Source organism: Psammomys obesus, unplaced genomic scaffold (assembly GCF_907164565.1).
Source record: "Psammomys obesus unplaced genomic scaffold, mPsaObe1.curated_primary_1811, whole genome shotgun sequence".
In the NCBI taxonomy this organism is placed as follows: Eukaryota; Metazoa; Chordata; class Mammalia; order Rodentia; family Muridae; genus Psammomys; species Psammomys obesus.
This window is the reverse complement of record NW_026596155.1, coordinates 4,971,350-4,997,881: the sequence shown is the minus strand read 5'-3', so window position 1 is coordinate 4,997,881 and position 26,532 is coordinate 4,971,350. Positions and strand designations below refer to the sequence as shown.

Here is a 26,532-nt window from a genome sequence, read left to right as displayed (position 1 = left end):
ACACACACACACACACACACACACACACACACACACACACACACACAGATGGCATTGTGGCACTTTTAGCAAACTGAATGTAACTTTAGTGATTGCTCTTTAATTTTTTTTTTTTAACTACTTGATGTAAATTGTTAAAGAAAAATTCCAAGAAAGCAGCTAATTTCCTGGAAGGCAAAGAGTAACCCCGCACTGGATTTTGTCAGTTTCTTCATCTCAAAGCAGAGGCCCGAAGAGCCAGTTGGGTACCACTGGCTTTTGAAGGTTAACCTCTCACTTACTTTTTTTTTTTTTTTTTTTTTAATCATTGTACTTAATGCATGGCAACATCTGCTAACACGTTAACTATGAGATGCTCTAGATCAAAGGGCCTGTAATTATCTGAGATTTCTTCAGAACTTAAATTTCATCAGCTGAACTAATGAGATGAAGAGAGATCTTAGGTACGGGATAAACCCTCTAGGTGTACAAAACATAAAGGAAGGCACTTCTAACACACACACATATTTGTTTGTTTCTACTACCCTTAAAAGAATGTACTAAGCCATTTTGTCCTTAGCTGACAACATAAAAGGGTTTCATGTGCGAGTCACTAAGACATTAGAGATGGCTCATCAACATATACTTGGCTTTCATCTAATGATATCAAAGCATCTTCATAAAATGGGGGATAATAAATGAAAATTTACATTGTTTTAGCCTTAAGAATGCATAACCCCGAATATATAACTGAATCCCTATGAATCGTATCTTCCATGTTTATGTTCTGGGTCTGTGGCAGTGCCTGCTTAGCACATGGCAGATGCTTCATACATGCGTCCCACAAATAGGTAAGGATTTTAAGGTCTCATGACGTCTCCACAGCTGTGTGTGTGAAACACATGCTTCAGGTGACCGGGATGGTACACGCCTACTGAACCACTTGTCAGGCTGAGGCAGGATCATGAGCTGCAGGTCAAGTTAAGCTACGAAGTGGTGAGTTTGAGAAAGAAACAGAAACAAAACATACCAAGTCATTTTAATATCCTAATTTTCCCTATATCTACCTTGAAATAACAAAGGCACTGACATCACAAACTTCCTGTAAAAGGTGACCGAGGAGAGAAAAGGCTATTTAAGGTTTGAATACTCTGGTTCATGTCATTTGTCTTGAGAGACACTTTACCATCACACTCTTTGGCCTTCGCTTAGGCTCCTCCTGATCCACGAGAACACAGCATCTCATTTGGGACTCAGGCCAGATTGGGATATCTCAGTCTTTCTGAAGCTACCCTTCTTCTGCCTGTTGTAAATTAAATTTTGCTGTACATGAAGGCCTTCTAACTCTGTGAGTCTCTTTCTAAGATTTAAAAGCCATTCTTACATGCTCCTCCTCGCATGGCCTCCAATGAACACCAGGTCCTCTTCCTACTTGGGTCTCATTCCCCTTGCAAGGGCATTTGACCTACAAGGAATACTGAAACCCAAAAGGATTTTTCCAGTCATATGTTTTCTCCTATATTAATAGTCTCAAACATACTGGACTCATATTAAACTTGAAATTAATACTTCAAAGGCATTTTCTGCCAATAACCATTGTTTATTTGTGTGGAATTTTTGTTTGCACTTGAGTTTGGCACATCTCTTTGTTGACACTTAGAATTTTCGTCTGCCTTGTGATAACGTTTTAAGCTCTCACTGAGTACTCAGGGCATTTTGAGAGATTTAATGGCATACCATATCAGTGCATACTCTTCAATGGTGTAAAAATACTAAATAAGCTTAAAGATCAAGTCAGAGAATTTCTATTTGAGTCCTGGTTATAGCTTCCGGAAGGTTCCACGCACACACCACAATTAACTGACTAACCATCCCTACTTCCCCCCCCATTTCCTCCCCCTATCCCCTGTTTTTCTCCAGGTGAAACAAGACCAGATTCAGACTATTAAGGGTCCTTTCCCTGCCAGGGAAGGCATTTTATTTCAGTGTGATGCCCTGTGTTTGAATGAAATCTTCAGAGTCTTTGAAGCTGTTTTTTTCTTATCTTCCATAGGGTAGATCTGATTTTATGCCCCTTCCAGCCTCAACTTGACCTTAACCTAAGGCTTTTCTTCTCATCTTAAGATCATGTTTATCCATCAAGGGGAAACACGCCAGAGGGAAAGAAGCAAAAGCACCCAAGTAGAGATGAAAGTCTAGAATGATGGAGATCCCCTCGCTCCCCCCTTGGCATTGCTACTGTCTGTATATAAAAAGAGGCAGAGCTGACGATTGTTGGTGTGTGAGCAAAAGCCTTCCACAAAATGTAATTCATAGCAAGATGATGGTTTGATGAAACCTGGGGAATTGGAGTCTGTTTCAAGTCAACAGGGTATAATTTTAACAAGTTCCCAAGTTTGAAGGCTTTATAGCAATTTGTGGTTAGACTGAACATTCCAAGATCTGCAACCAACAGGCTCTGACTTGCAGTCAGAGGCCTTTATTTATGTGGTTCAGGCAAGACGCTATCCATGAAGGCTGCACTTGTTCTGGAATAAGAGCCACGGGAAGCATTGTAGCTGCTGCCTTACGCTGTGAATTTGAGCCAGCACTGAATGTTATAAATCAAGTTGGTATTAAATTATAAGGTCATTTGGCTGTAATACTGTCATTCTTTCTCTTTTAGTGCTGGGGAATCAAACCTAAGGTTTGTGCCTGTGGGAAATCACTGAGCTACATCCCAGCCCTAACATTGCCATTCTTTAAAACAACCAGATAGGCAAACATTTTCAAGGTAGCTGAGTGTTCTAAATCAAGCAGCAAGAAGAGAGAGACACTGGGCCTGGCTTAAGCATTTGAAACTTCAAAGCCCACCCCCAGTGACACACTTCCCCCAACAAGGCCACACCTCCTAAGAATGCCACTCGCTGGCAACCAATCATTAACTCTATGAGCCTATGGGGGCCAGTCCTAAAACCACGGCAACAAAATAAGAATTCATAGTATCACTAGCAAGAGACAACTGCTGCTAATGCGTTGACTTATTTTCCTAGTTATTTGCACTCATACCCATTTTTACAGGGTACTTAAGTATTAGATGTACTTGTGGTTCCTTGGGCATATGCACATACCCTGGGCCCATCTGACCTAACCTCTCTGGCCACTGGATTCAAGAGCAGCTCATTCTTAAGCTGACTAAGAACTTGTGAGTTGTGAACTGACTCCAGATCTGAAAGGAGTCCAACAGTTTAGGAATTTAGAACTGGGAGACAGAAAGGTGAAACCATCTAGTGGTGTGGCTGAAATGGGCATACAGATGAGGTCCTAAAATATCAACAAAGCAGACCACAGGTAAAATAAACATATGAGGTGACAAATCAGCACAGTAGAGAAAGCAGGTGGAGCAGATACTCGGGAGAAGGTTCCAGAGGGAAATCTAGAAGCTGAAACGGAAGCCCTATGCTCCCGAACTTCCTACCTTAAATTCCCAAGAAGCCTGTCTAAAAGTGATTTCTGTGCCTCAGTCATCAACAGACTTCTGAGACACACACACTGAAAAGTTTTCATTGGAGCTAGTCAGTGTTATTGGCCACCAAAGAAGACATGATATCCCCAAATTTAAATGTCAGCATTTTTGTCAGCTGCTGTATTTCCATATGCCATATGCCATAAATCCATAATTTTGATGGCTAAATCCTTTTCTAGTATACACACATTAGTTAAGGTTCATAAATCACAATACCATAAATATTGTTTACGCTACATATTAAAATTATTCTCTGGTTACTAAAAAGTCTAAGACCTTCAGTTTCCCAAATTATTTTTAAAAGAAAATCCAATATTTATTTTGAGAATGAATTCTCTTATTAGAAGTAGCAACACACACTACACAGAGAGAGAGAGAGAGAGAGAGAGAGAGAGAGAGAAAGATGTAGCTTGAATTGAATACAAAGATCTTCCTCAAGTACTGTTTTCCTAACTGTGCTCACTGTTTTTATCAAAGTTCAGTAGGTATTTTCCAATTCCCACGCTATTATAATTCCCACTAGGGCCAACACGGCCACAGTCTAACTTGATCTTTGTCTCAGGGACAAGATGAGCTGGAATAGAAGTTACCATGAACTATGAACTGTGATCAGTTAGGAAGCCAGTAACAACACATGCACCTTTATCCAAAAATCCCCATTTTCTTTCTGATAGAAAGCCCGAACAAATATAAAATATTTTCTAAGTATATGTATATAAGATCAGCAGAAACCATACCTACCAAGGCGTGGTAACACCCCAAGAAAGTTGTGAAGAATCTTGGCTCCTTTCTGTTTCAAAAATACAGTATCAAACACTGGGAAAGGAAGCTTGCCACCTCCTCTATCCCAAAATGTATCTACCCTGTAACCTGAATCCCTGCAGCCCTACATTTCCAATGTAACAAGACCATTTGTCTTCCTGTTCTGTTTTTCTCCCAAACCCTTGAACACAGAAGTTCCCTCACAGTCACACAAGTGTAGGACTATCAAATCCAGATGAAAGACACCACGGTTTTACCCAAAGTACTGGGTCCCCCCTCATGTAGTCTTTCTTGGGGTGTTTTGCTTTATGACTTTCCCAAGAATGAATAACTGACACTGTAACATATCTAAACAGCCTATGAGGGAAGAGACTCCGTTTTAGTGAGCTCAGAGGATGTAGCTCATTGGTACAGCATTTGCTTAGCTTGTGTGAGGGCCTGGGTTCAATCCCAACCAGGAAGAAGAAAACCATCATGGATCTACTTAACTTGAAAAATAACTTCTGAAAAATGCAAGATATGTGTAAAGGGTTCTTAGAGTCTCTGGCTATTTACAGATTCCTTGCTTTTGGTTGATGGTCCAGTAGGCAACAAGATGTAAAGAACCGGCAAATGGAAATATCACAGACTTGGGCTCAAGTGTCATTATCTCTTTGGCCCTCAGCAAATTCCTCATCACTAGAGTTTTAGTTTCCTCATCTACATACGGTACCATATCCTGATATATTTGCTATTTGGTCAGGTGAGATGTAGTCTATGTTAATGGCAGTGACACTAAGAGACTGTGTGTGTGGGAAAGTAGTCTTTATAGACACTCTTGTCTTGTTACAGAGCTCAATAACACTGTCTCTTGTATTCCATAGTTCGCTCTGAGCTAGCTATTGCTTCTTAATATTATAAATATGGTTTTGGTGACTCTTCCTTGAGGAGCCTATACTCACACTTGGGTGTGTCTCTGAGTGCCTTAGATATCTTTAACAAAACCTCTAATTCTGCTTCATAATTTTTTCTTGATAATTTTCCAACCAAAATATAAGACTTTTATCACCTGCCCCCATCCTGCCTCTCTCTGGTTTTGTCAAGACAGGGCTTCTCTGTGTAGTCCTGGCTGTCCTGGAACTCACTCTGTAGACGAGACGGACCTCAAATGCACAGAGACACACTGCCTCTGCTTCCTGAGTTATGGAATTAAAGATGTTTGTCACGACCCACGACCCACCTTGCCATTTTCTATCTTTTAATTCCATTACAGGGAATGTGCGAGTCTGTTCAGAAAACTGCCAAATGAGTAAATAATAGAATTTACTTTTCAAAAAAGTCAGTAGTGTATCCCACTTAAAAAATAAATATTTAAAATTCATGTTATTCTATGAATAATATATAAACAGGGAAGAAAATAACAGTTATGTGACAGTTATATAATTTAACATAGATCTTCACCTTATCCTAGACATCAGAAGTCTTTAGTCCTATGGTGGTTTAGTGTTAAAGGTAACCACTGACATACAGGGACTCTGGATGAAGAAAAAGATGACCCATTGGGTCACTTCAACAAACACACACAAGCGCACACTCACCTCCCTCTAGTCAACCAATTAATCCTTTAGGCCAGGTTAGAAACATTCATATGTTTTTTTTTCTTCCTTTTCTTCCTTCCCTCCTGAAAGTCTCATTCTGTAACACAGGCTGCCCTGGAACTTACTGTGCTGCCAGAGCACCCTTGACCTTCCCCCTTCCTTATCCAAGCTGCTTCATAAAGTTCTGTGAATGCCTTAAAACATTAAATAGCCAAGAGGGAAAATACTCACTTAAGATGTGACAGCATCGCGTTTATTATAGGAATTTAAGCTAAATAATAAACTTTAGCTTTATTATTATTTTAGATCCTCATTTAGGGCCCCTCTGTGTAACTACAGACCCGAGTACAATGCAATGCCAGCTACAGTCCTTGAAGCTAGTGATGGCATTTCAGGGATGACCCACAGACTATGTGGGAAGACAGAAGCCCACAAGCATGAGCTGCCCAGCAGAGCAGAAGGTAAAAGCAGCCTTGTCCGTCCCTCTTAGGCCAGCCTCAGCAGTCACAGCATCTCTCGCCTTCCTTCTCATCATGCCCCTAAACGGTAGCCTACGACTCCTTTTGTTCATCAACTCCTTCCTCCGTACACTCTAATTTGTTGCTCTTTTTTTTTTTTAAATATAACTTTCTCCCTCAAGCAGGTGTCTATATTTCCACATCCTTTAAAACATATATTCCCCTCAGTTTTCTTACATACTTGTATTATCCCAACCAGACGTCATCCATAACCAGAGACCCAAGCTCTCTACTTATGAGTAGAAAATACAGACTGGTGAGATGGCTCAGTGAGTAAAGGCACTGGCCACTAAGCCTGACCACCTGAATTCAATTCCCAGTAACCACATGGAAAAAAAAAAGATCCTATATAGCAATCTCTAACCTCCATACATACAACGTGATGTGGACATGGCTGAACAATATATACACAGAGAGTGGGAGAGAAGGGAATATACAGACAGAGAAGGACGGTGGGGAATCAAAAAGAGAGAAGGGAAAGAGGAGGAATTATACAATTCAACAGTTGAAAATAAGGTTTATATTTTTCCAGCACCCTTGTCATATTTCTAAGAAAACGCTTAACATAAAGTTGCTAAAATTCAAATAGAAAAATGAAGGATATAAGCATAATCTTTCTGAGATATCGTTAGGCAGTTTGTGAAATGCTGTTTCTGATGTTCATATTCATTCTCAGGAGTAATTATAAGGAAGTGATCACACAAATACACAAACCAATGAACAAGAGTCTCTTTTATTTTTAGTGCTATCTATAACGATGAAAGTTAGAAATAGAAAAAGTTCAGAATAAGCTATTGTTAAAAATAATTAAGGTATAGCAATGTACCCTTATGCGCATATTAGTGATTAAAACGTATTATTTTGAAGCCTATTTAATGACATTTTGAAATAGCCACACACATTAGGAAGGAAATTGCACATGGTGAGAAATATAAGTCATGTAATACAAATATATACAGAAGTAAGAAGAAGTGTGTCGAAATATTCACTGTGGCTATTTTTGTGGAAATTTTTATCTCCTCCCTGAGAGTCCCAAAGATTTTCAGGTTATCACAGTAAGGAAAATGGAGATATATTACTTTCACAAACACATAAAAGTTGCTTCTTTTATAAACCAAAAAGTACAAATTTGTTGGCAAATAAATACATGTTGTTCCTATTTGTCAGAAATCAGTATTTTAAGCTCGCAAGTGAAACCAAAAGAGTAAATGTTGTATTCTTAAAAGAGACAAAAAGATTTTCTTGAAAATATATTACTCTTGGCCGGGAATAGTGGTACACACCTTTAATCTCCACACTCAGAAGACAGAGGCAATCTGAGTTCAAGGCCAGCCTGTTCTAGATATTAAGTCCCCAGATAGCAAGGGCTTTTCAGAGATATCCTATCTCAAAACAGAACCCCAAAAAACAAACAAACAAGAAAATATAATGCTTTACTTCCACGTGATTTAGAAAAGTTGAGGGAGGTTAGAGAGAGAAGTGGGGACGAGGAACTACAGAATCTGAGGGAAGTTGTCTGGGTTTAGAGAAAGTTATTTGCTATAAATTATAAAGAGCAGAGATGGGTGTCACGCCTCTTGCCTTTAATGTCAAAACTCCAGAGGCAGAGCTGGGTAGATATCTGAGTTTCAGGCCAGTTTGGACTGCATAGTGAGTTCTAGGCAACACGGGGCTACATAGTGAGGCCTGTGTCGATAGATAGATAGATAGATAGATAGATAGATAGATAGATAGATAGATAGATAGATAGATGAAATTTTAAAAAATAAGAGGAAAGAAAGAAAAGGAAAAAAAGGCAAGTGGTTATTAGAAGCCATTAAAGGTGAATTAGTGATGGGACTACATCATACAAATTACTTGTTCCTATTTGTCTGAGATTCTTGATAGGTGTTTTCAAAGCACTTCTTAACATAGTAACTTCATGACTTTAGCAACAAATAATCACACCTTTCTTTGACATTTGAGGCTTTTCTTCGTAACCGCTTGCCTTTATTTAACACTGTGATGCAGCTAGCACTAACAACAGGACTTTATCTGGAGCGCTATGATTGTGTAATACAAGCTTTCTGGACCCATCATACAAAATGCAGCCAGGACCACAAGCTGGAAGTTAGCAATGGAGCATAAGTTTGGATGAGTTCTTAGGAGTTTAACTAAACCCTGACTTCCTCTAGTCCGGCCTCCCATCCTCACTAGGTGGGAAGCAGAGAATAATTAGGAGTCAATCCATCTTCACTCTTAGACAAGCATCTGAGAGCCTGCCTACTCTTAGAAAGTCCTAGTGTACACATCTTTATGTGTCTATATTTGCATGGCTTTCTGGCCATTAAAAATACCATGCGTGGATGGGACTTCAGAAAGGAAAAGAACCTCTCAGGGCAGTCCTGGGCTTCCCTGGGATCCTCCCTCTTTGGGTTGCTTTTGAATAGTGAGCACTTTCCCAACAGCCAATGCTGCCTAAGGGGAACCCCAACAGCAGACATGATTTGAGATATTCACTAGGAAAGCTTCTCTGTAGCCCTCCAACCCACTGCCGGCTTAAATTATTTTCACAATAGCCACTTCTGGGCATTTTTCTTGTTTCTAATCCCTATCATTGTAAATAACACCGAAATAAATATTGAAACGCTTTTATGTAGGCCAGCATGTGTTTCAGTTATGTCTTCCTCATTCCTAGAAATAAATGGCAAAAGTTAGAAACCTAAAAGTTTATGGAATGTGCAACCTAGCTATACCTCTAAAAAGCTTCTGGAGGGGTGTGTTGAACTCAGGGGGTGGGCATTTCCAGGGTGTTGACGGTGTTCTTAATTTGGTTGACAGCCATGTAGGTGCCTCTTTATAGCGACTTCTTAGAGCTTGTAAGTTGTATCCCCTTCTTGGTAAATGTATTTTATGAGAATAAAAATGTTGATCTTAAAAAACAAAACAAAACAAAAAAAGGCCTTCAAGTTCAGTCACCTGTCTGCCTTGAGTTGCTCTGCAGTGTATGGTCCCATAGTCTCCAGGCAGATTAAAGAGGACATCAGAACACTCCACGGTAAGTCACAATGTCTTCTTTAATATCCCTGGAGACTGTGGGGCCACACACCACAAAGCAACCCAAGGCAGACAGGTGACTGAACTTGAAGGGTCTTTTTTTATTTATTATTTTTTTCTTTCTTAAACAAACCTTTTTATCCTCATAAAATACATTTAGCAAGAAGAGAATGAAACTTACAAGCACTAAGAAGAGGCTATAAAGAGGTACCCACATGGCTGTCAACCAAATTAAGAACACTGTCAACACCCTAGAAACACCCACTCCCTGAGTTCAACTGACACACTCCTCCAGCCTCAGCAGAGATACTTCGCCAGGATTTTATCAGCCTGGAAGTGTTAAAACTTTTTCCAAAAATAATCATCACTGTGTACCACGTGACATTTCATTGGTATTTAATTCAAAGGCTGCTACTATTTAAATTTTTTTTTCTATTGGTCACAGAAAATAACTATTTTCCAGAGAATAAAAGGCGTGTGTGTTCTAGAGGACAGCTCGATTTTAGAGTTTCAAGTAATTCAACTTACTTTTCCTAATTAGTTCTGAAAGAATAATTTAAAATGTAAAATAATTTTACATTTGCCCCTTTGAATTACATAGTTGTAACTTTTAGCTATTTTTTTTTCAGTATTTTTCCTATCAACTTGAACGAGTAAGCATGTAAAATTGGATCTTAGTTCTTTATAAACATACACATTTGTAGCTAGTCTCTTGCCCAGTCAATTTTTATTACGGGGTTGGGAGGATGTGGCTCTTAAAAGTATGTTTTTAGCCAAAGCTGTTTGTTTGTTGCCCAGGACAGCCTCAAACTCCCCATACCTTTTTGGCCTCTCAAGGGCTGTCATTGCCGGCCTGTGCACACTTATTCCAGGCTCCTGAGTCTCTCCTTCCCACTAGTAGTTCCTCCATGTAGAGTTCGTATGGTCCTTCAAGAACTCTATCTCAATTTTTAAAAAAGCTTAGACGTTCTTAGTAAAATAGAATATGCTGACCTTTTACTTTATGGTGTTTTAAAACTGACTTTCAAATAATTTGATAGATATTTCCATACGTAGAAGATATACACAGTGTACACAGAATAGCAAGACCATCATAATGAACCCAAATGTTATTACCTGGCACAATTATCAACATTCTGCAATTCTTTTTTTCTTTAATTTTTAATCCCCAGTTCCGGGGAGTCTAACCTCGGGCTTCACATCCTAGGCATGTGCTCCCCCAGCAAGCCACATTCCCCCCTGTTCTGCAATTCTTGCTAGCTGATTCCTTCTCCTGTTGTTCTTTGGTTGATTCATCTTAAATTTAATATCAAACATGATATCATGTCACATATAAATTCTTCATAATACACCACGAGCTGACAAGAGATTCTCAAAAGTAATCAACACACACACACATTGGTGACATTCCAGCGAGATGTCTATTCATGCTCAGTGTTTGCCTGTTTTGGTTTTCATGGCCGTGTGTGTGTGACTTATGTGTGAGTGCGTAGAAGCCACAGAGTGAGGGGGGCTGAGTTGTCTCATTGTGTCTGAATGTGGGTTCTGGGAATCAAACAGGTCATCAGGCTTTCACAGCATGTGCTTTTACCCTTTGGGTCATCTTGTGGGCTTCGTTTTTATTTGTTTTGTTTATTGGTTTGTTTTTAATGACATTTCAGAGTTGAGATTTCACAGCCAAATGTAGATGGAATCAACATGCAGGGTATAACTGAAGGTCCCTTTGTGTTCCTTCACTCTTTTCTTTTCTAGCCCATTTTTGTTGTTGTTGTTAAGAAATTAGGTGCTTCCTCTTAAAGAATATCCAGCTTCCTGGATTTGGCTGATGGTTCCAGGTATCTCCAAATAAATCTAGCCTTTACCAAATTCTCAGATTCCCAGCATGGGCTCTCTTCTCACCCTCTCTGTACACACACTCACACACACACACACACACACACACACCTGCAAAAATAAAATAAGATATCTATGCCTACGTTTTCAGATTTTAATTTTTGTAGGGCTGGAAGGAGCCAGGGCCTTGTGTATTTCAGCCAAGTTTTCTGCTGCCTGCTCTGAGCTAATAGTTCTGACAGTTATTGGTGATTCTACCGCCTAGTACAATGGCTTTTTGACACTTCCCAGCCGTAAGCATCCAGCTGTTGTTGGCATTCTGTGTAGGGACAGAGATAGAAGAGATGTCTTCATGTGCAGATGACATGCAGGACTTGGTCAGGAGGAAGTCTGAGGAGCCTCGTGTCTGCTGTGTCCCTCTAACAAAGACTTACCTGTGTGATCACTCCGGATTTAGTTAAATAGGTCCATTTTAAAACTCACAAAAATGTCAGCTTTTTATTTCTGCCAACTACCACTTTGCCTTTGAGGGAAATAACCTTGAAAAGTCTGCACACATGATATAATGACTCAAATTTAAGCAGAAGTCATTACATTTCCTGTTTCTCTTTAAGAAAAACAACGTGTTCACCTCTTTCCAAATGCTGGTGCCTTATCTTCCTTACAGTAGCAGAAATGAAACTTCCTGGCTGGGCATTTATATAGGTCAATCGACATTTGATTTGATTAAAATAACAACAACAACAACAACAATAATAATAATAATAATAATAATAATAATAATGGTAAAGACTAGAAGGCTTATTGTGAATGCTTTCTCCAACTCCAAAAAATGCCCCCTTCAGGTCAATGGGAGGCTAGACTTGCAGCAGTTTTAATCGCTTAAAACAAAAAACAAGGGCCTGGAGAGATGGCTCAGTGGTTAAGACCATTGGTTGCTCTTCCAGAGGACCCAGGTTCAATTCCAAGCACCTGCATGATAGCCCACAACTGTCTGCAACTTCAGTTTTCAGGGGATCTGGCACTCTCATACATACATACATACATACATGCACACATATATACATACATGCATACATACATACATACATGCATACATACATACAGGCATACAGGTAAAACACAGATGCACATAAAATAAACAAATCTTAAAATACAAACAAAAAACACTCAAGAAGCATTTATAGCTCTTTACTGCCTAAAAACTCAGGTCCAGATTTAAGTTGCTCCCTTCTTTCTCTTCCTCCTCCAATCCCTCCTCCTTCTGGTTTGAGACCACTTCCCTATGTATCCCAGATTTAATTCAGACTCCTCTTTTTCCTGCCTCAGGGTCCCAAGCACTGGGCTGCCATATTTACCTCAGATTACACACTGATATCCCACACACCTTTATTTCTTTCACTTTTTGATCAGAGTTAATATATTTTGTATTTTGTCACCTGCCTGCTTTTACCCATACTCCTCTCTTGACATCTGTACTTTTCTCATTCCCTTCTCCTAATAGCTATTTTAGCTTTCTGGTCTTTTTTTGCTACCAAACCCAAATCTAATTCATCCATAAGCAGTTTTATGTTGGTAATCCCCAAAAACCTTTCTGCTCTTTAATCTAAGAAGAGCATCATAATTCGGTATGTATATTTTATTTTATTTCTTGCATTGGATCCGTTTTGGCTTGGCTTACTGAACCATAGGCACAAACCCGGGGGAACCACAGAGGCCTTTAGTTTTAGAGTTTACTTGGTTAAAATTCCTATTTTAACCTATGAAATATTTAAGGTATACTTTTGATGGCATGACAAATGATGTGATCTTACAGGTACAGCTGACTACATTTTCACGTCTTCTGATACGTAAAACATTTTCTCATGAGGAGATGAGGCCACATTTCCAGCTTTGATGATCGCCAACTTTGCCTTAACAGAACATGGAGCAAAGGGGGATCTGAGCTTAGGACTTAGCTTGGTTTTTCTTGATTCCATTAGGCCCATCTTCTGCCATGTGCTCAAGTCTGTACTAGCTCCCCGAAGGATGAGAGACTATCCGTCTCAACTGAGATTCTTCTGACCCAGAAGCTGAGCCACACAAGTTCACAAAAACCGCTGCGATGTTCCAACCTAACTGATACAACGAAGCAGAAAATGGCTATTTAATCAACTAAACTTAGGGTAGGATTAATGCAGGGTAAACATTTCTAGATACCAAGGGAATCTGCAAAATGTAGCTGGTGAATCTTGTCTGCAATGGAGCTCAGCATCCTAGGGAAACAAACCATGCTCTGAACGTAAACTATGACTGCATTACATGAAAGTTGTAAATTCACCAGAAAAATCCAACTGTGTGAAGATAGGGCTGGCACAGCTAGAGCTTATTAACAAAGCAGAGTGGCTGTGGTTCGACCACAAGGATATGACTAAACCTGATGTTTCCACACTTCCATCAAAGCTAATTTTACACAAGCTGTAACTTTTATCATGTGCGGATCATCTAAGAACCTAAAATAGAAGTTGTCAGTGAACAGGGTCTGATGTGGAGAGTCACATGGAAGGAAGAAGGCGATGCAACTGTAAATCCCACGGAAACCCTGCAGGGGAGGAGGGCCGCGATGGCAGGACATGTTGCACGCCCTCTCACTAGGGACGAGGACCCGTGATTTCAGTCAGCGTTGGGAAGAAATTATAGCAGACGCATTACGCTGCTTTAGACTGAGGCCATGACCGTATAGCAGGTCCTCTCCTTTGTGTGATAGGTTTATCATGCGATTGTATGGCATGGACCCAGTTTCCTCACATCGCTCAGCCTCAGCTTTCTCATCGGTAGAATGGAAATAACAAGAGGACCTTTTGAAAACATGATTAGTATTAATCAGGACTTTTGAAGATAAAAAGGTCCGGGGTGTAGCACACACATAACTAGTGCTCCATGGATTTAGTTTCTATCAATATTAACAGCACTAGCATTTTGGAATGAGCTACCTTGGAAACAGAAAGCTCTCTCTCTCTCTCTCTCTCTCTCTCTCTCTCTCCTCTCTCTGGATATATTCACAGGAAGTATGGCAGATATTTGTAACTTAACATCAGATGGGAGGCAACATTTCAATTACCCACAAACACAGAATAAGACTTTCTATATCCCTTAAGACGTGAATAACTGTGTTTCTCAAAATGCCCAGGGCTACCAACCAAGTTATACTTCTCTACTACATTTGATCAAACTTTATTTTATAGCCGAAGTATATACTTTCCCTGTCCAAAGTATTATTTTATGATGAGATAAGTTAATTTGTGTGAAAAATTTTAAAGATGTGTATGTCTCTGTGTGAGTGTGTGCATGTAAGTGTAGGTGCTTGTGGAGACCAGAACTGGACCCCCCTAGAACCGGAATTACAGGGGTCTGGGAATTCCAGACATACATGCTGGGAACTGAATTGAAACTTAATATATATATATATATATATATATATATATATATATATATATATATATATGATGAGATTAAAGCTTGTCTTCATAAAATAGGTGTTAAAAACTGAAGAGGGCAGATTTCCACGCCCTAAACTCTTCTCTGTGTCATGTTTAAACTGTTACATGTGAAATTCTTCTCTGTTCATTCTTAGCCTTCCTGAGCAGAATGCCAGGATTTCTTAGGTACAGGAAACTAAACTTTCTTTTTTCTTTTTCTTTTAGACTGATCACAAATCAAAAGTTCAGGCTGCCGTCAGTCGCCACTTTTTCATCTCTTTATCCATTCTGCACCAGCCAGGACTGTCCACAATTATCCTCTTCTTTTAATGGCACAGCAGGTAGTTCTAATTCCCACTGCAATTTTATTTAATATAACAGACCTGGTATAATCACCTAAACTGGATAATATCCCTATCTTCCTCAATTATCTCATTGTTATGAGGTAATAGAAAGGAATTCACATTGGTCAAGGCATCTGTCTTTATGGCCTGTAGCTGATAATCATCTTGCCTTTTTCCTTTTTTTTTTATAGAATGAGTTCCAGAATAATAATAGGCATTAATCATCTACATAGAAAAGAAGTATTTTAATTAAGGGTGAGGGTTTGGTACGATAGTGGAGAGAAACTAATTCAAAGTCTGAATGAGCTCTGGGTTCTGGGCATAGAGTGAAATGAATGGACAGACACAATACAGAGGCAAAGAGGGGTTCTGGGTCACTTGGTGCCAAGTGTGCAACTCATGTTTAATGCCCTCAAAAGATTCTCCAGTGCCCAGAGGATGCAACAAGTGAGAGCAATGCCACCATGGAAATGCAAAGTACACATTCAACTGGGATGAGGCATTGCAACAGAGAAGGAAAGACATGGAGGTAGATCAGATGTATAATTTTGAAAAGATCAAGGAACCAAGCAATAATAAGTTAAAGGAGTACCACAAGGAGGGCACACCATGTGAGAGGGGAGCATATCCACAAAAGCAGGGTAGCCAATGGGAAGCCACTCCATTTCTGAGTCAGGTAAATTTATAGTTTGCATCTAGTATCTGATGAGGTATGGCCCAGGCCCCAATCAGCACCATAATAATGCAGAAAAAGAAAGTGAGATGTTAGTGATTTAAAGTCATCCTACTATAGTGGCTAGCAGAGTAGATGTTCAAGAAAGAGAAATTATGGATGATGGCCAAGTGCCCAGCTTGTATTCTTGGGTATGGGGAGAAATTTTAACCATAGAGAAGCAGAAGGGAAAGGGAACAAACTTGCCGAGTTTGAACATGTTGACTAAATGAGTCAGGAGAATAAAAAAAAAAAAAATCTGCTCAAAGAATGAAAGTTCATGGTCTTAAAACAGGGTGCCAGGATGCCACACTGGGAGACCCCAAATTAGAGGTCTAATTAGAGGTCTAATCTCCAGTGGAGATTCTTCAAGGCAGACAGAAAGCTGGCAGAGAAGTGGAGTGGTCTGAGCCTGTGAAAACCAAGGAAGGAAGAGCCTTCAAGTAAAGGCCAATGGAGTCCAGGAATGTGGACGACTAGCTGATGAGGAACTGGACTGTGCTATCTTTGTTTCTGGCAGTGACAGTTTTCTTACTATTCTGGCAGGATGCTCTGGTGAGCAAAGAGAATATTCATGCTCATGAGAACAACCTCCTTCTCTCTTCTCTCTCTCTCTCTCTCCCCCCTCCCCTATTTTAATCTCAATATAATGGTTCTTATTCCCAATTGCTTTTTTTAAAAAAGTCTTTATTGGAGAAATGGAAGTTTCTGACTTTTGAAAATCAGCTATTATTCAGTAAGCAGCTGTTTATTGAGTTGTTTTTATTTTTGTTTTTCAGTGAGGAGTTCTTTACAGGGGTATGGGAGGCACTGAATGAAACTCATGCTAAGACCAGAGAGTGAGAAAACATAGATCTTAGATTCAATAATGTGAGAATTCTTTTTTCTACCACTCCCTTTTTACAAGCAACTACTATCTGGATAGCACTGCATTGGTGCTTTGAGAACACAAATAAGAAATAAGCTACAATCCTGCCTAATCCCAGCCAGTAGTAAAAGATATTATAAGCTAGTGAAAGAAGCAGACATGCAATCAACCAACCTTAAAATCAGGTGGGCTGAAAGAAATGTTCATAAGGATACAAGCCATGCTTTATAGGACCAAAAGTAATTCCCCATCTCTCATGAAATGCAGGAAATGACCTTCAAAAACAGACACAATTGGGGAGTTCATTGCACCCTAATTACCTGCCTACTCTCTAGACCATAAACTTTTATGCAAGATCTGTTCTCTGTTCACTTCATTCACACTCATTTATTTTAACAGGCACCCAAACGGCCTATATGCAAAAACTTAACAAGCGTTAGTGGTGAGTGGAGATTTCAGCTCCACCCTTTGCTTTGTTTTGATTCCTTCATTAGACTGAACTTTAATGATGTTTAATAATACCACTTTGACTCTTTTCCTTGGCAATGTCAATATTCTTAACATCGAATGCAATAGCCTCATGGATTACGTGAGCACCCAGCCTCCTTCTCCCAGGGCAGATAAACTAGGGCCTCTCCATCTGTGGAGTAGCTTCTGAGGAGTCTGAATATTTTGATCTGAGTAACATGGTGACATGGCCACAGCAGCTCAAACTCCCTTTGAAGTTCTCTGCAAAGCAATACCTTTAGAGGGCCTGCCTCATGCTGTATGCCCACATAGATTTCCTATTGGTGCAGAGTTGCTATTTATAATCAGGCCAATTTGGTACAAGGAAACCTAAGGCATGAGACCAGAATGACCTACAATATAAGGCATGAAGTGCTTTATTTTTATCTTCTTTCTTGTGTCCTCTTAGGAAATTTTGGTTCTGTTTCATCAGGAGAGGGTTTGCTAAACGTTAGAACAACATCTTAAGCAGGTGGATAAGGCATGGGTTCTGAGGTCCACATTCTTGGATCCAGATGCCATCTCTACTACCATTTATTAGTTTTGGGACCTTGAAGTGGTTGTTTGTCTTCTAGGCTTCATTTGTAAAATAATTAAGTGACACACTGCCTATAAAAACTTATGTTAGTGTTTAGCTCAGAGTCCTCAAGCAGTGGCAGCCATTATAGCAATGACTGTTGCTATTATCATTTGGACCAAATTGCCCTGCGTTACTGTTTAAAGCACGCTGCATTATACGTGGTAGGTAATATAAATCCAAGTTTTCTCTTCTCTGTCTACTGAGCAAAAGTTGATATTTTTCAGCTGGGCTTTCAGAGACAAGCTAGGGCGCTGCTAGTGGAAAGTGCTGGCCCATCGAGATAAGAAAGTGTAAACAGTATCTGTGCAGTACAAATATGACTTTATGCCCTAGGATAATGGCAAATTCCACCACAGCAATGGTCTGGGAATTGTTTATGTGTGTGTGTGTGGGCACATTCAGCCCATGTACATTGTATCATATAGTTTAACCTTTGCAGACAAGAGTAATACAAGATCAGAAGAGACATATTTGTCTTTCTTACATTTAGCATTTCTTGTTTTTACTGTGTGCAGACATCAAAACACTTGTGGAATTAAGGAATTTTATTAACATCCTAATAATTTTAATAACCCGCAGATATCAATTGTTCATATTTCATTTATTTTCTGTGACTTCTTAGAGTTAGTACTGGGTACCTTTAGGATTAAAGGAACATGTTATATTTTATTAAATGTTTTAAAAATCGTTTTGAATTCTTCTTGAGGCTTTTGACAGAACTGTCTCGCCTGGTAAGAATGACAAAAGTTCAGGCTCCTTGCCCTCCATCTCAGACTGTGCTTCTCCGCCCAGAGGGTGGAGCTAATGTTGCAAACCTTAGCTCCAGTTGTCTTTTGGAATGTGGTGATGAGATTCCAGGCATATAAAGTTCAGGATCATCTATTCCCACTCCTGATTATTTATTATTTACAGGGCAGTGACAATTGTGTTCATTTAAAAAAAAAAGTCCTTGTCTTCAGTAGGCCTACCACATAGAAAGTCAAATATACAAATACATTATGAATGGGGGTAACATAGAGACCGCCAGCTGAACAAAAAACAGCTTCATTCATGAGCCACCAGTAGAAGGGTACTCCTACTCACCACGTCATGGTGCCAAGGGCTGTGAGCAAAGGTCAACAGAAAAAAAAAACAACCTGGGCTCCAGTGTATGGTAATGGTAACACTTGTCTTCTCAAGAGGGTTAAATTATGAAGGTAAAATAGAAAGTGTTCCTTAATATCGAAGGAACATCATTCCAGACTGAGATATGAGGGACCAGCTAATTCTCCCATAAAACCTTGATTGTGGGAGCAAAAACCAATGTTGTGGCTCAGTGTGTTTGCTCCAAGGAGTCAAGCTTGTCATCCCAAATGCTGAGTCAAAGATAACAGCATGTTCCTAAAAGAATTGGCAACCCTTTACAGATGACAGGAATCACTAGGAAGATTCTGTGTTAGACAGTGGCTCTGATATGATATTCTTTGCTTTAGATTTTGCTTTTGTTTCAAACATTTTTTCTGTCTTTTTATTCTCTGAAAATGTTCCACATGTGTATACCACCATTTGAGTCATCTTCACCCCCTCTCCATGATCTCATTAACACTCTCTCCTTCTGAAACCCTCTTTTTTCTAAAACAAGCTCCTCCTACTTTAATTGTCTACTGGGGAGGGACCCACTGGGCTTAATTAGAGCTGCTTGGAGGAGTCAGAGTGGGAGTTGAGTGCTACTTACTGGAACCTGGGCAAACTTATCCGTGGCTACACTACTGAAAAAAGAAAAAGGAAAAAAAAAAAAAGGCAACCTCTCTCTAGCATCCATTAACTGCCCCTTGTACCACAATGAATAGTAGGCCCTCATGAGTCCTATGTCCTCCACCCCCATGACCCACTCATGATACCATGGTGATGGGCCCAGCCTCATGAAGGTAAGGACAAATGCAGTAAGTCTGTGAATGCAATCAGCATATCAGAAGCAGGACACTTTCTCAGAACTCCTCTCTGACCTCTGGCTCTCAGATCATCTCCTCTTCCAGATGATCTCTGACCTGGGAGGGGTTAAATCCATATTCCATTTAGGATCAAGCATGTCCTGTCACTCGTTCTTCCTTCTTTGTGAGTCTCTGAATTAACCACAGCAAAACTGAAGCTTCTCTGAGAAAGACTAAGGTCAGCTTTAATCTATGGGTGCAAATATAGCATTGAAAACATTAAGTTCCATTTCCGTGTTTGTTCTGTGCATATGCACATACGTGTGCATGCCCGTGTGCACACGGAATTTCTTTGAGCCCAGATATGCATGTTTATTCCCTTCGGTGCTTAGAGTCAGGGTCATACTCATCAGCCCCTTTCTCAGAGGTCAAAATTAGCTTCTCTGCCTCTCACAACTCACTTCCTTCACTCTTTACCCCGTAGGTATTGTACTTAATTGAGCTACCCTGGACTCTCAGTACCCCACAGCACAGGCAGCTACTCTCTCCCTTGCTCTAGGGAACTGCTGACTTGGGTACCACACCTCTGCAGCAACAATAACAGCAGCCAAAACAGTAGAGGTGCAAACAAGATAGAAGGAAATATCTCTCTTAAGCAAGCATAAGCAGCCACGAACTCCGGAGTGAGAGACCCTAAGTCGTCAGTGTTGTTCCTCTGCTGTCCTGTCGTAGTCCAAGGTAGCAATTCCAGCTTTGGCTAACGAATCCCTATGGTACCCAGGAGACAGGACAGGATTCACCGACACCATTTTCATTCAGTTCTTATTGGGCATAATCTAAGCATAGCCATGTAGATGCTAAAGAGGCTAAGAATGTATTCCTTCTGACCTTGGACATATGCTCAACTAAAACCTCCATCATTTTAGAAGCAGAAAAAAACAGACCTGGTAACTTGAAGATTTTCCTTCTTGTCACAGAAATTCCCAGATGTTAAATTTTTGGCTTAATTCATTTTGCCTCAATGCCCAGAAGCCAGGCACACACAGAAGAGAGGCAAATAAACCAGGCCTTCTTACGTGGAAAAGGTAGGATTGTTTCCAATCAACTGTAGTGATTGAATGGCTTGCTTTGCTAAGAACTACCGTGCCTTTTGATAGTTCTTTTTTAAGCAGTAGTAAGTCACAGGCTGGTTTTGGAGTTGGCACCTCCATCTATTTGGATCATTGAAAACCCTAAGTAATAAAATTCAAGTCTTGAGGCACTTGCAAACAGGGTCTTGTTCATCTAGACCCGGGCAAGGTAGGTAATGATGTTTAGGAAAGGGCCGTGCCCTAGAAGACCACTCCTCCATTTACAAGGCCAAATGTTCTTTAGTAAGAACAGTTTCCTAATTTTTTAAAGCTAAATATCAGTCAAAAGGACACCCCTATTCTTTCCTTCCACAGGAACAGCACCAGTGTGTGCACGCTGCAATCCTTGTGCCTCTCGTTTTATCTGTTGTTTATCCAGTCACTTCCACTGGCTCCTTCAGTTTCCCCTTCGCTCACCCAGGAGTACAAAAGGCACAGGGAGCATGTTTGCTCTTTTGTCCACCCTTCCACTTAATAATATCACCATGCTCTTACTGCTCTCTTTGTTTTATCCTCCCCCAGTCAAATCGTCTCTTCAAGTTATGATTCTTCAGTGCCAAGACATGTCTACCTATCATCCGAGTTCCTTTGAGAAAGGCAGGTTGGCCTCGCCATGGTCAGGGCAGTCCCTTATCCAAACAGCTCTATCTGCTTCTTGCATGTCTCAAGGCCTGTGAGGGTCGGGGAGTCCAAGGCATTTGCACAATGCCTTCTAGAAGCACTAGTAGGAATTTTCCAGGAGGGTTGGGCAGAGGAGTCTCATTCATCCCTCATCTACTACCTATATCCCTGGATCCTTTTATCTCTGCCATCACGGTCTAATTCCTCTTGAACAGTTCACTTTGGATCTCTAATTAATTTATTCAAAGCCTGAAATCTTTTTTTTTCTTTTTTTTTTCCTGGGCAACCTCTACGGCAGTGGTTCTCAGCCTTCTGAATGCTGCTACCCTTTAGTATAGTTCCACAAGTTTTAGTGACCCACCCCAAACACAAAATCATTTTTGTTGCTACTTCATAACTATAATTTTGCTACTGTTACGAATCATAGTGTAATATTTGATATACAGGGTACCTGATATGTGACCCCAAAGGGGTGGAGACCCATGGGTTGAGAACCACCACTCTGAGGATTGCCATCTTTACTATCAACTATTTTTAAGTGCTCTGCCCTATATGTCACACATCAAAGATCCCAGCCTTAACACTGGGCTCCGGAGTGCTAAGTTCAGCTCCAGCTTTTACAACACGATCTTAAGCAGCTGCAAAGGGAAAGAAAACAAGGCTGCCAGGCTAGTCCCAGGAAATCCCAAGATGGGTATTTTTAACATCTGTGTTCTGATTTCCATAAATTTGTATGCTTCACCCAAAAGGCATTGACTCCACTTATATAGAAATAAAAAGACACAACTCTTCCTTATCTGTGGGGGAAAGATCCCATATCCGGTTTGCTGTCTGCAGTGACTCTTCAGGCTTCTTTTTTCTCAAAAAGTGTCCTTGCTTATTCCAGCCACAGCCATTGGAGAAAAGAGTCATTCTTTAGCTGGTTTGTTAGAGTTGGCTCCAGAATATTCTCTTCCTGTTATGAACTCACAGGGAATTCTCTGTCTAGCTGGAATTGTTTTTAAGACCTTACTTTCTCTCCATCAAAGAACGGCTGCTCCTGAATTCAGTTGGGCCAGCTTCTTTCCGGTGTCTGAACGGTCACCCAGGTCTAATTTTCAGTCTTCCACCTACAGGAAAGTTTTTGGTTTGGTTTCGTTTTGTGTTGGTTTGTTGGTTTTGAGGAAGGCAGGCTGGATTCTGAGCAGATTAGCCACCAGTGTCAACAGCCCACATTGAATGTCTTCCCTGGGCTCGTGTTGCTGAAGGCTGAACCCTGTTATGCTTTCAGAGCTATGTCCCCCACCCCGTGCCTGCAGAGCACCAGGTGAGAATTCACTAGAGAAGGTATTAGACCAACTGTATTAGACCCAGAAGCCAGGGCTGTGAGGAAACAGAGGACAAAAATATCCTTTGAGATCCACCTCAACAGAACAGTTTTGGGGAAAACAGAAATCTACCTGCTAACTATACAGCAGGAGAGAAAAGCCTGAGGACTGCAGACAGAAATTATGTCACTGAACCCAGAGTGCCTGTACTGGCCCTCTGATTCCCTTCCAGTTGGTCAGGAGAGCTCTTGAAGTACATGAACTTCTGACCTCATCTTTGAGGGTGGCCTAGCTCCCACTCCACAGGCAAAGTGGTGGTTTATTGAGAGTCTGTGGATGGGAGGAGACAACAAGGAGACAACTAGCCTGGCACCTGAGTGAAGCGGTGAATGCTTAAACAGATGCCAGCACGGTTTGCCACCCCCGAGTGGTGTTTTGTTTGTTGGCTGGTTTCACCTTTGGGAGGAGTGAACTACTTTCACTGAACTGAAGTCAGCAAAGGGGAAGTGCAGACCCTCACTGCACACTGGGCAAACACAGTCTCAGGAAGCTTGGCTCGTTCCCCGCCACGCCTGCTCAGTGTCAGGACTGCTGACAAGACAGGCAGGAGGCCAGCTTCCTCAACCGGATTTCACACGGCAGACACCTCCCAGGGTAGGATGCATAGTGAGGGCAACATTATCAAGAGTCAGACTTGTTCTATTATAAAAACAACTGCAAAAACTGGGTCTGTCCATATGCATCTATGAAAGACTCATTTGAAATTTTTATTTATTTATCTATCTATTTATTTATTTATTTATTCATCTATTTATTTATTTTCCATTCTAAACATTGGATTGTATGTATCCTATAGGTGTATCTCAACAGCTAATGACAGAAAGGCTGTGGGGGACCAGCTCCATCATGCTCCTTGTGTGAAGTTGTGCCTAGAAAATGCAGTAGAGCTCTCTTCACCTTTCTGAAGTGCGTTGCCAGTGTTCCGGTTTCTCCAGATGAGCCCTTTGGAGATGTGGTTTCTGCATACTTACCCTTTAGCTTTTCCTCCCTTCCAGTCAACCCATTTTTATAACCCATCCAATACTTGGACAGACAGAGAACAAGACAGGTTCTAGAAACACTTGCTTTGTGGATTTGTGTTAGGGCATTTCACCTCTCTGGCAGCCCCATAAAGCAGGCTATTTGATGTCCCTTTTAACAGGGAACCTGTTCAAAATATAGAGCTAGTAGAGGCCAGAGCTTGGGTTTGAACCCAACCAGTATAACTCTAGGAAGCCTCTGCTCTTCCCATTACAGCCTGGAGGGGTCTGATTCCAGGTCCAGAAGAGCAGCAGGTATGACACACTCAGCTTTTAGAGGCAACATCTTTATGCTACAAAATGGCTTAAATAACATACATTTTAAAACAAAGAACTGTGTTGGAACATCACACAGAGATGTGGTGTCTCAAAGTGTACCCTCATCCTTTGACAGCTCCTGGTGGGCAGGGACACTCAGGGGACTGAAAGAGGTGGGGAGGCTTCATTGGGATGGAAGGCGAGACAGATGCTGAGGCCATCGGTGCTCCCAGAAATGTTTGTCGGGCTCAACATTTTGCCAATGGCAAGTTTCACTAGTGTCAACCAAAGAGTTCAAGTTCAGAATTTTTAACAACTACACTTATAAGATGGACTTGATAACTTTTCCCAATACCTCAAGACCAAAAGAAATGAGGCCATTTTGCTCAGAACACACCATTCAACAGGACAGGGAAACATCCTTACTTTGCCTCCTGGCTTCTCAATGAGAGGGCTGGAAAGGCACACGGTAGCGAGGCTGCAGTCCACAGGCTTCCATGGCTGTTCCTGCAGCAGAGAAGACAAAGAAGAGATGTCAGGCTCTGGAGGCTTCCCTGCAGAGTGGAGCCCTTTCCCTGCTACTCAGAACTGTGCCTCTAGCACTGAACGTAATGGGTGGCATTGAAGTACCTGAGCCAGCATTTTCACAGGGCTGCTTCAGGCTGCACCCTGTGCAAACCCTTTTAACCTTGCACGGGGACACGTTACAAAACCACTTACCACATGTCGGAAGAATTCAGAGATATGTGTTGACAGAAATTCAGAATATTCCTGCTTTATCTGTTTCAGGGGTCTTTCTGGGACATAGGTAGGAGTATAAGACTCTAATCTCATCGCCTAGAAAACAGCACTCGGAAACCTCTGAGTTTCGACTTCGGTGTGGCAGGATTTTCCAAGTCCTTGACTCACTTGCTCAGAGCCCTCACTAGCTTTTTTAGCCTCAGCTCCAAGTCTCTCCAACAATTATCCTAAACCTCAAGCCAGGCTGTTCAATGTGACTGTCACCAATGTCTTTGTGCTACTCCTGGTTCTTAATACGTTTTCTTGAGTATCTCTCTGGGAATTTCCACTCATCCTGCTCAAACTCCTGAGGAAACACTTGGCTGCTACACAGTACAGCGGAATAGGTTCCCCTACCGGAGGTCCTCTGGGAATGTGTGCTATTGAGGACCAGACGTAAAGTCTTGCTTTTCCTGTGTCTTTCACTGTCTAGCACTGGCCCTTCCACAGGTGCTCTTTCTCCTCCTAGATAAACTTTCCTTTGATCAACTGAGACTTTTCATGTCTAATGTCCACAATATCCTAGTAGATCTAGCTGCTGTTTATAATCCAAACTACACATATTTCTCACTACACATATTTAGAACCCTCTCTTGGTCTTGTTAGAAGGGACATCGAGAAAAAAAAAAAAGAGCTAAACATATCAGCACACCCCATAAAATAAAAATGAACTTTAATAATAAATCAGCAAATATTGACACATCTCCGCCCCCTGCTGTTCCTTAATTGGCTGTATTCCTTGAGGTAAAGGAAGATTTTTTTTTTTTCCAGTGGTTTGGAATCTCTCTTCATGCTGCTACTAATTAGCTGCCCTTCACCATACCAGGGCAGAGAACATGCTCCCAACCAGGGTGGCCCTGCCTGTAAATATGGTTTGTGTTATTTACACACATCTCACAGAGTATTTTGAGACTAATTGTATAGATTTCCACTGCCCAGAAAAGGCAAAGCGTAATTGCTTGGAAGGAAGCCCTACAATTTCCCCTCAAGAGAAATCATGCCAAACTCCAACTTCAGGGGTTGGAGAGAGGGGTGATACTTGGATTCTGAAGGAGGTGGCTTGCTGTCCATTAGGAATTAAGTGGAGACCAGCAACTCATTTCACAGGTCATGACCCAACCATCAAAGTGTAATTACTGTCAAACCCCACTGGCTCAAGTCTGGACCACACTATTGGTGAATGTATGAATGAAAGTTCTATAGGATCACATTACCACTTCCACTTCCCAGGGATAAAAAATTAAAAAAAAAAAAAAAGACATTGAAAAGGGAAAAAGGTGCAAGTGTATCAACTTCAGGCTGAAACTGTTGTTATTATTATTATTCTTTTTAATGATAATAACACTTGCAGTGTTGATGATTGGGCTTGGAAGAGGTCAATCTGTTGGAAGCAGTAGATGAACCTGAAGAACCCCACCCTTCAGTCTGAGGCTGGTCCAGTTGCTATAGCAACGTGGAACCAGCTTTCTCAGGGGCTTGAGCAGCCTGGCTTTCTGCGGGCCAAACATTCCCATGATACCTTTGCACTAGGTGCACTTGAGACTAAGACAGCAGAGCATTTGCAAAACACAGACTTCTTGCCTATAAATTGTTTGTTTGGTGGGTTCATATGATTCAAGGTTACATGAGTTCATATACAAAATGTGTGTTAGTGACGGGCCTGTAATGATTAAAAGGCTTTCCCTTTTCTCGTTCTCTGCTCTCATTTCAGGCTTTTGTCACAGTGTTTGGCGTTCCGTTGTCTTTTCAGAGCAAGGGCCTAGACAGC

General features: G+C 40.9%; 1 protein-coding gene across 4 annotated transcripts in view; it reads right to left on the bottom strand.

The window, feature by feature from the left end:
• Nucleotides 1-26,532, bottom strand: part of Rasgef1b (RasGEF domain family member 1B) — a 494,986-nt gene that overhangs the window by 120,660 nt on the left and 347,794 nt on the right. For all 4 annotated transcript variants that reach the window (XM_055594536.1, XM_055594537.1, XM_055594538.1 and 1 more), the window contains one exon: nt 24,411-24,491. In XM_055594536.1, the coding sequence (XP_055450511.1) occupies nt 24,411-24,491 (81 nt within the window). The remainder of the gene's footprint in view (nt 1-24,410; nt 24,492-26,532) is intronic.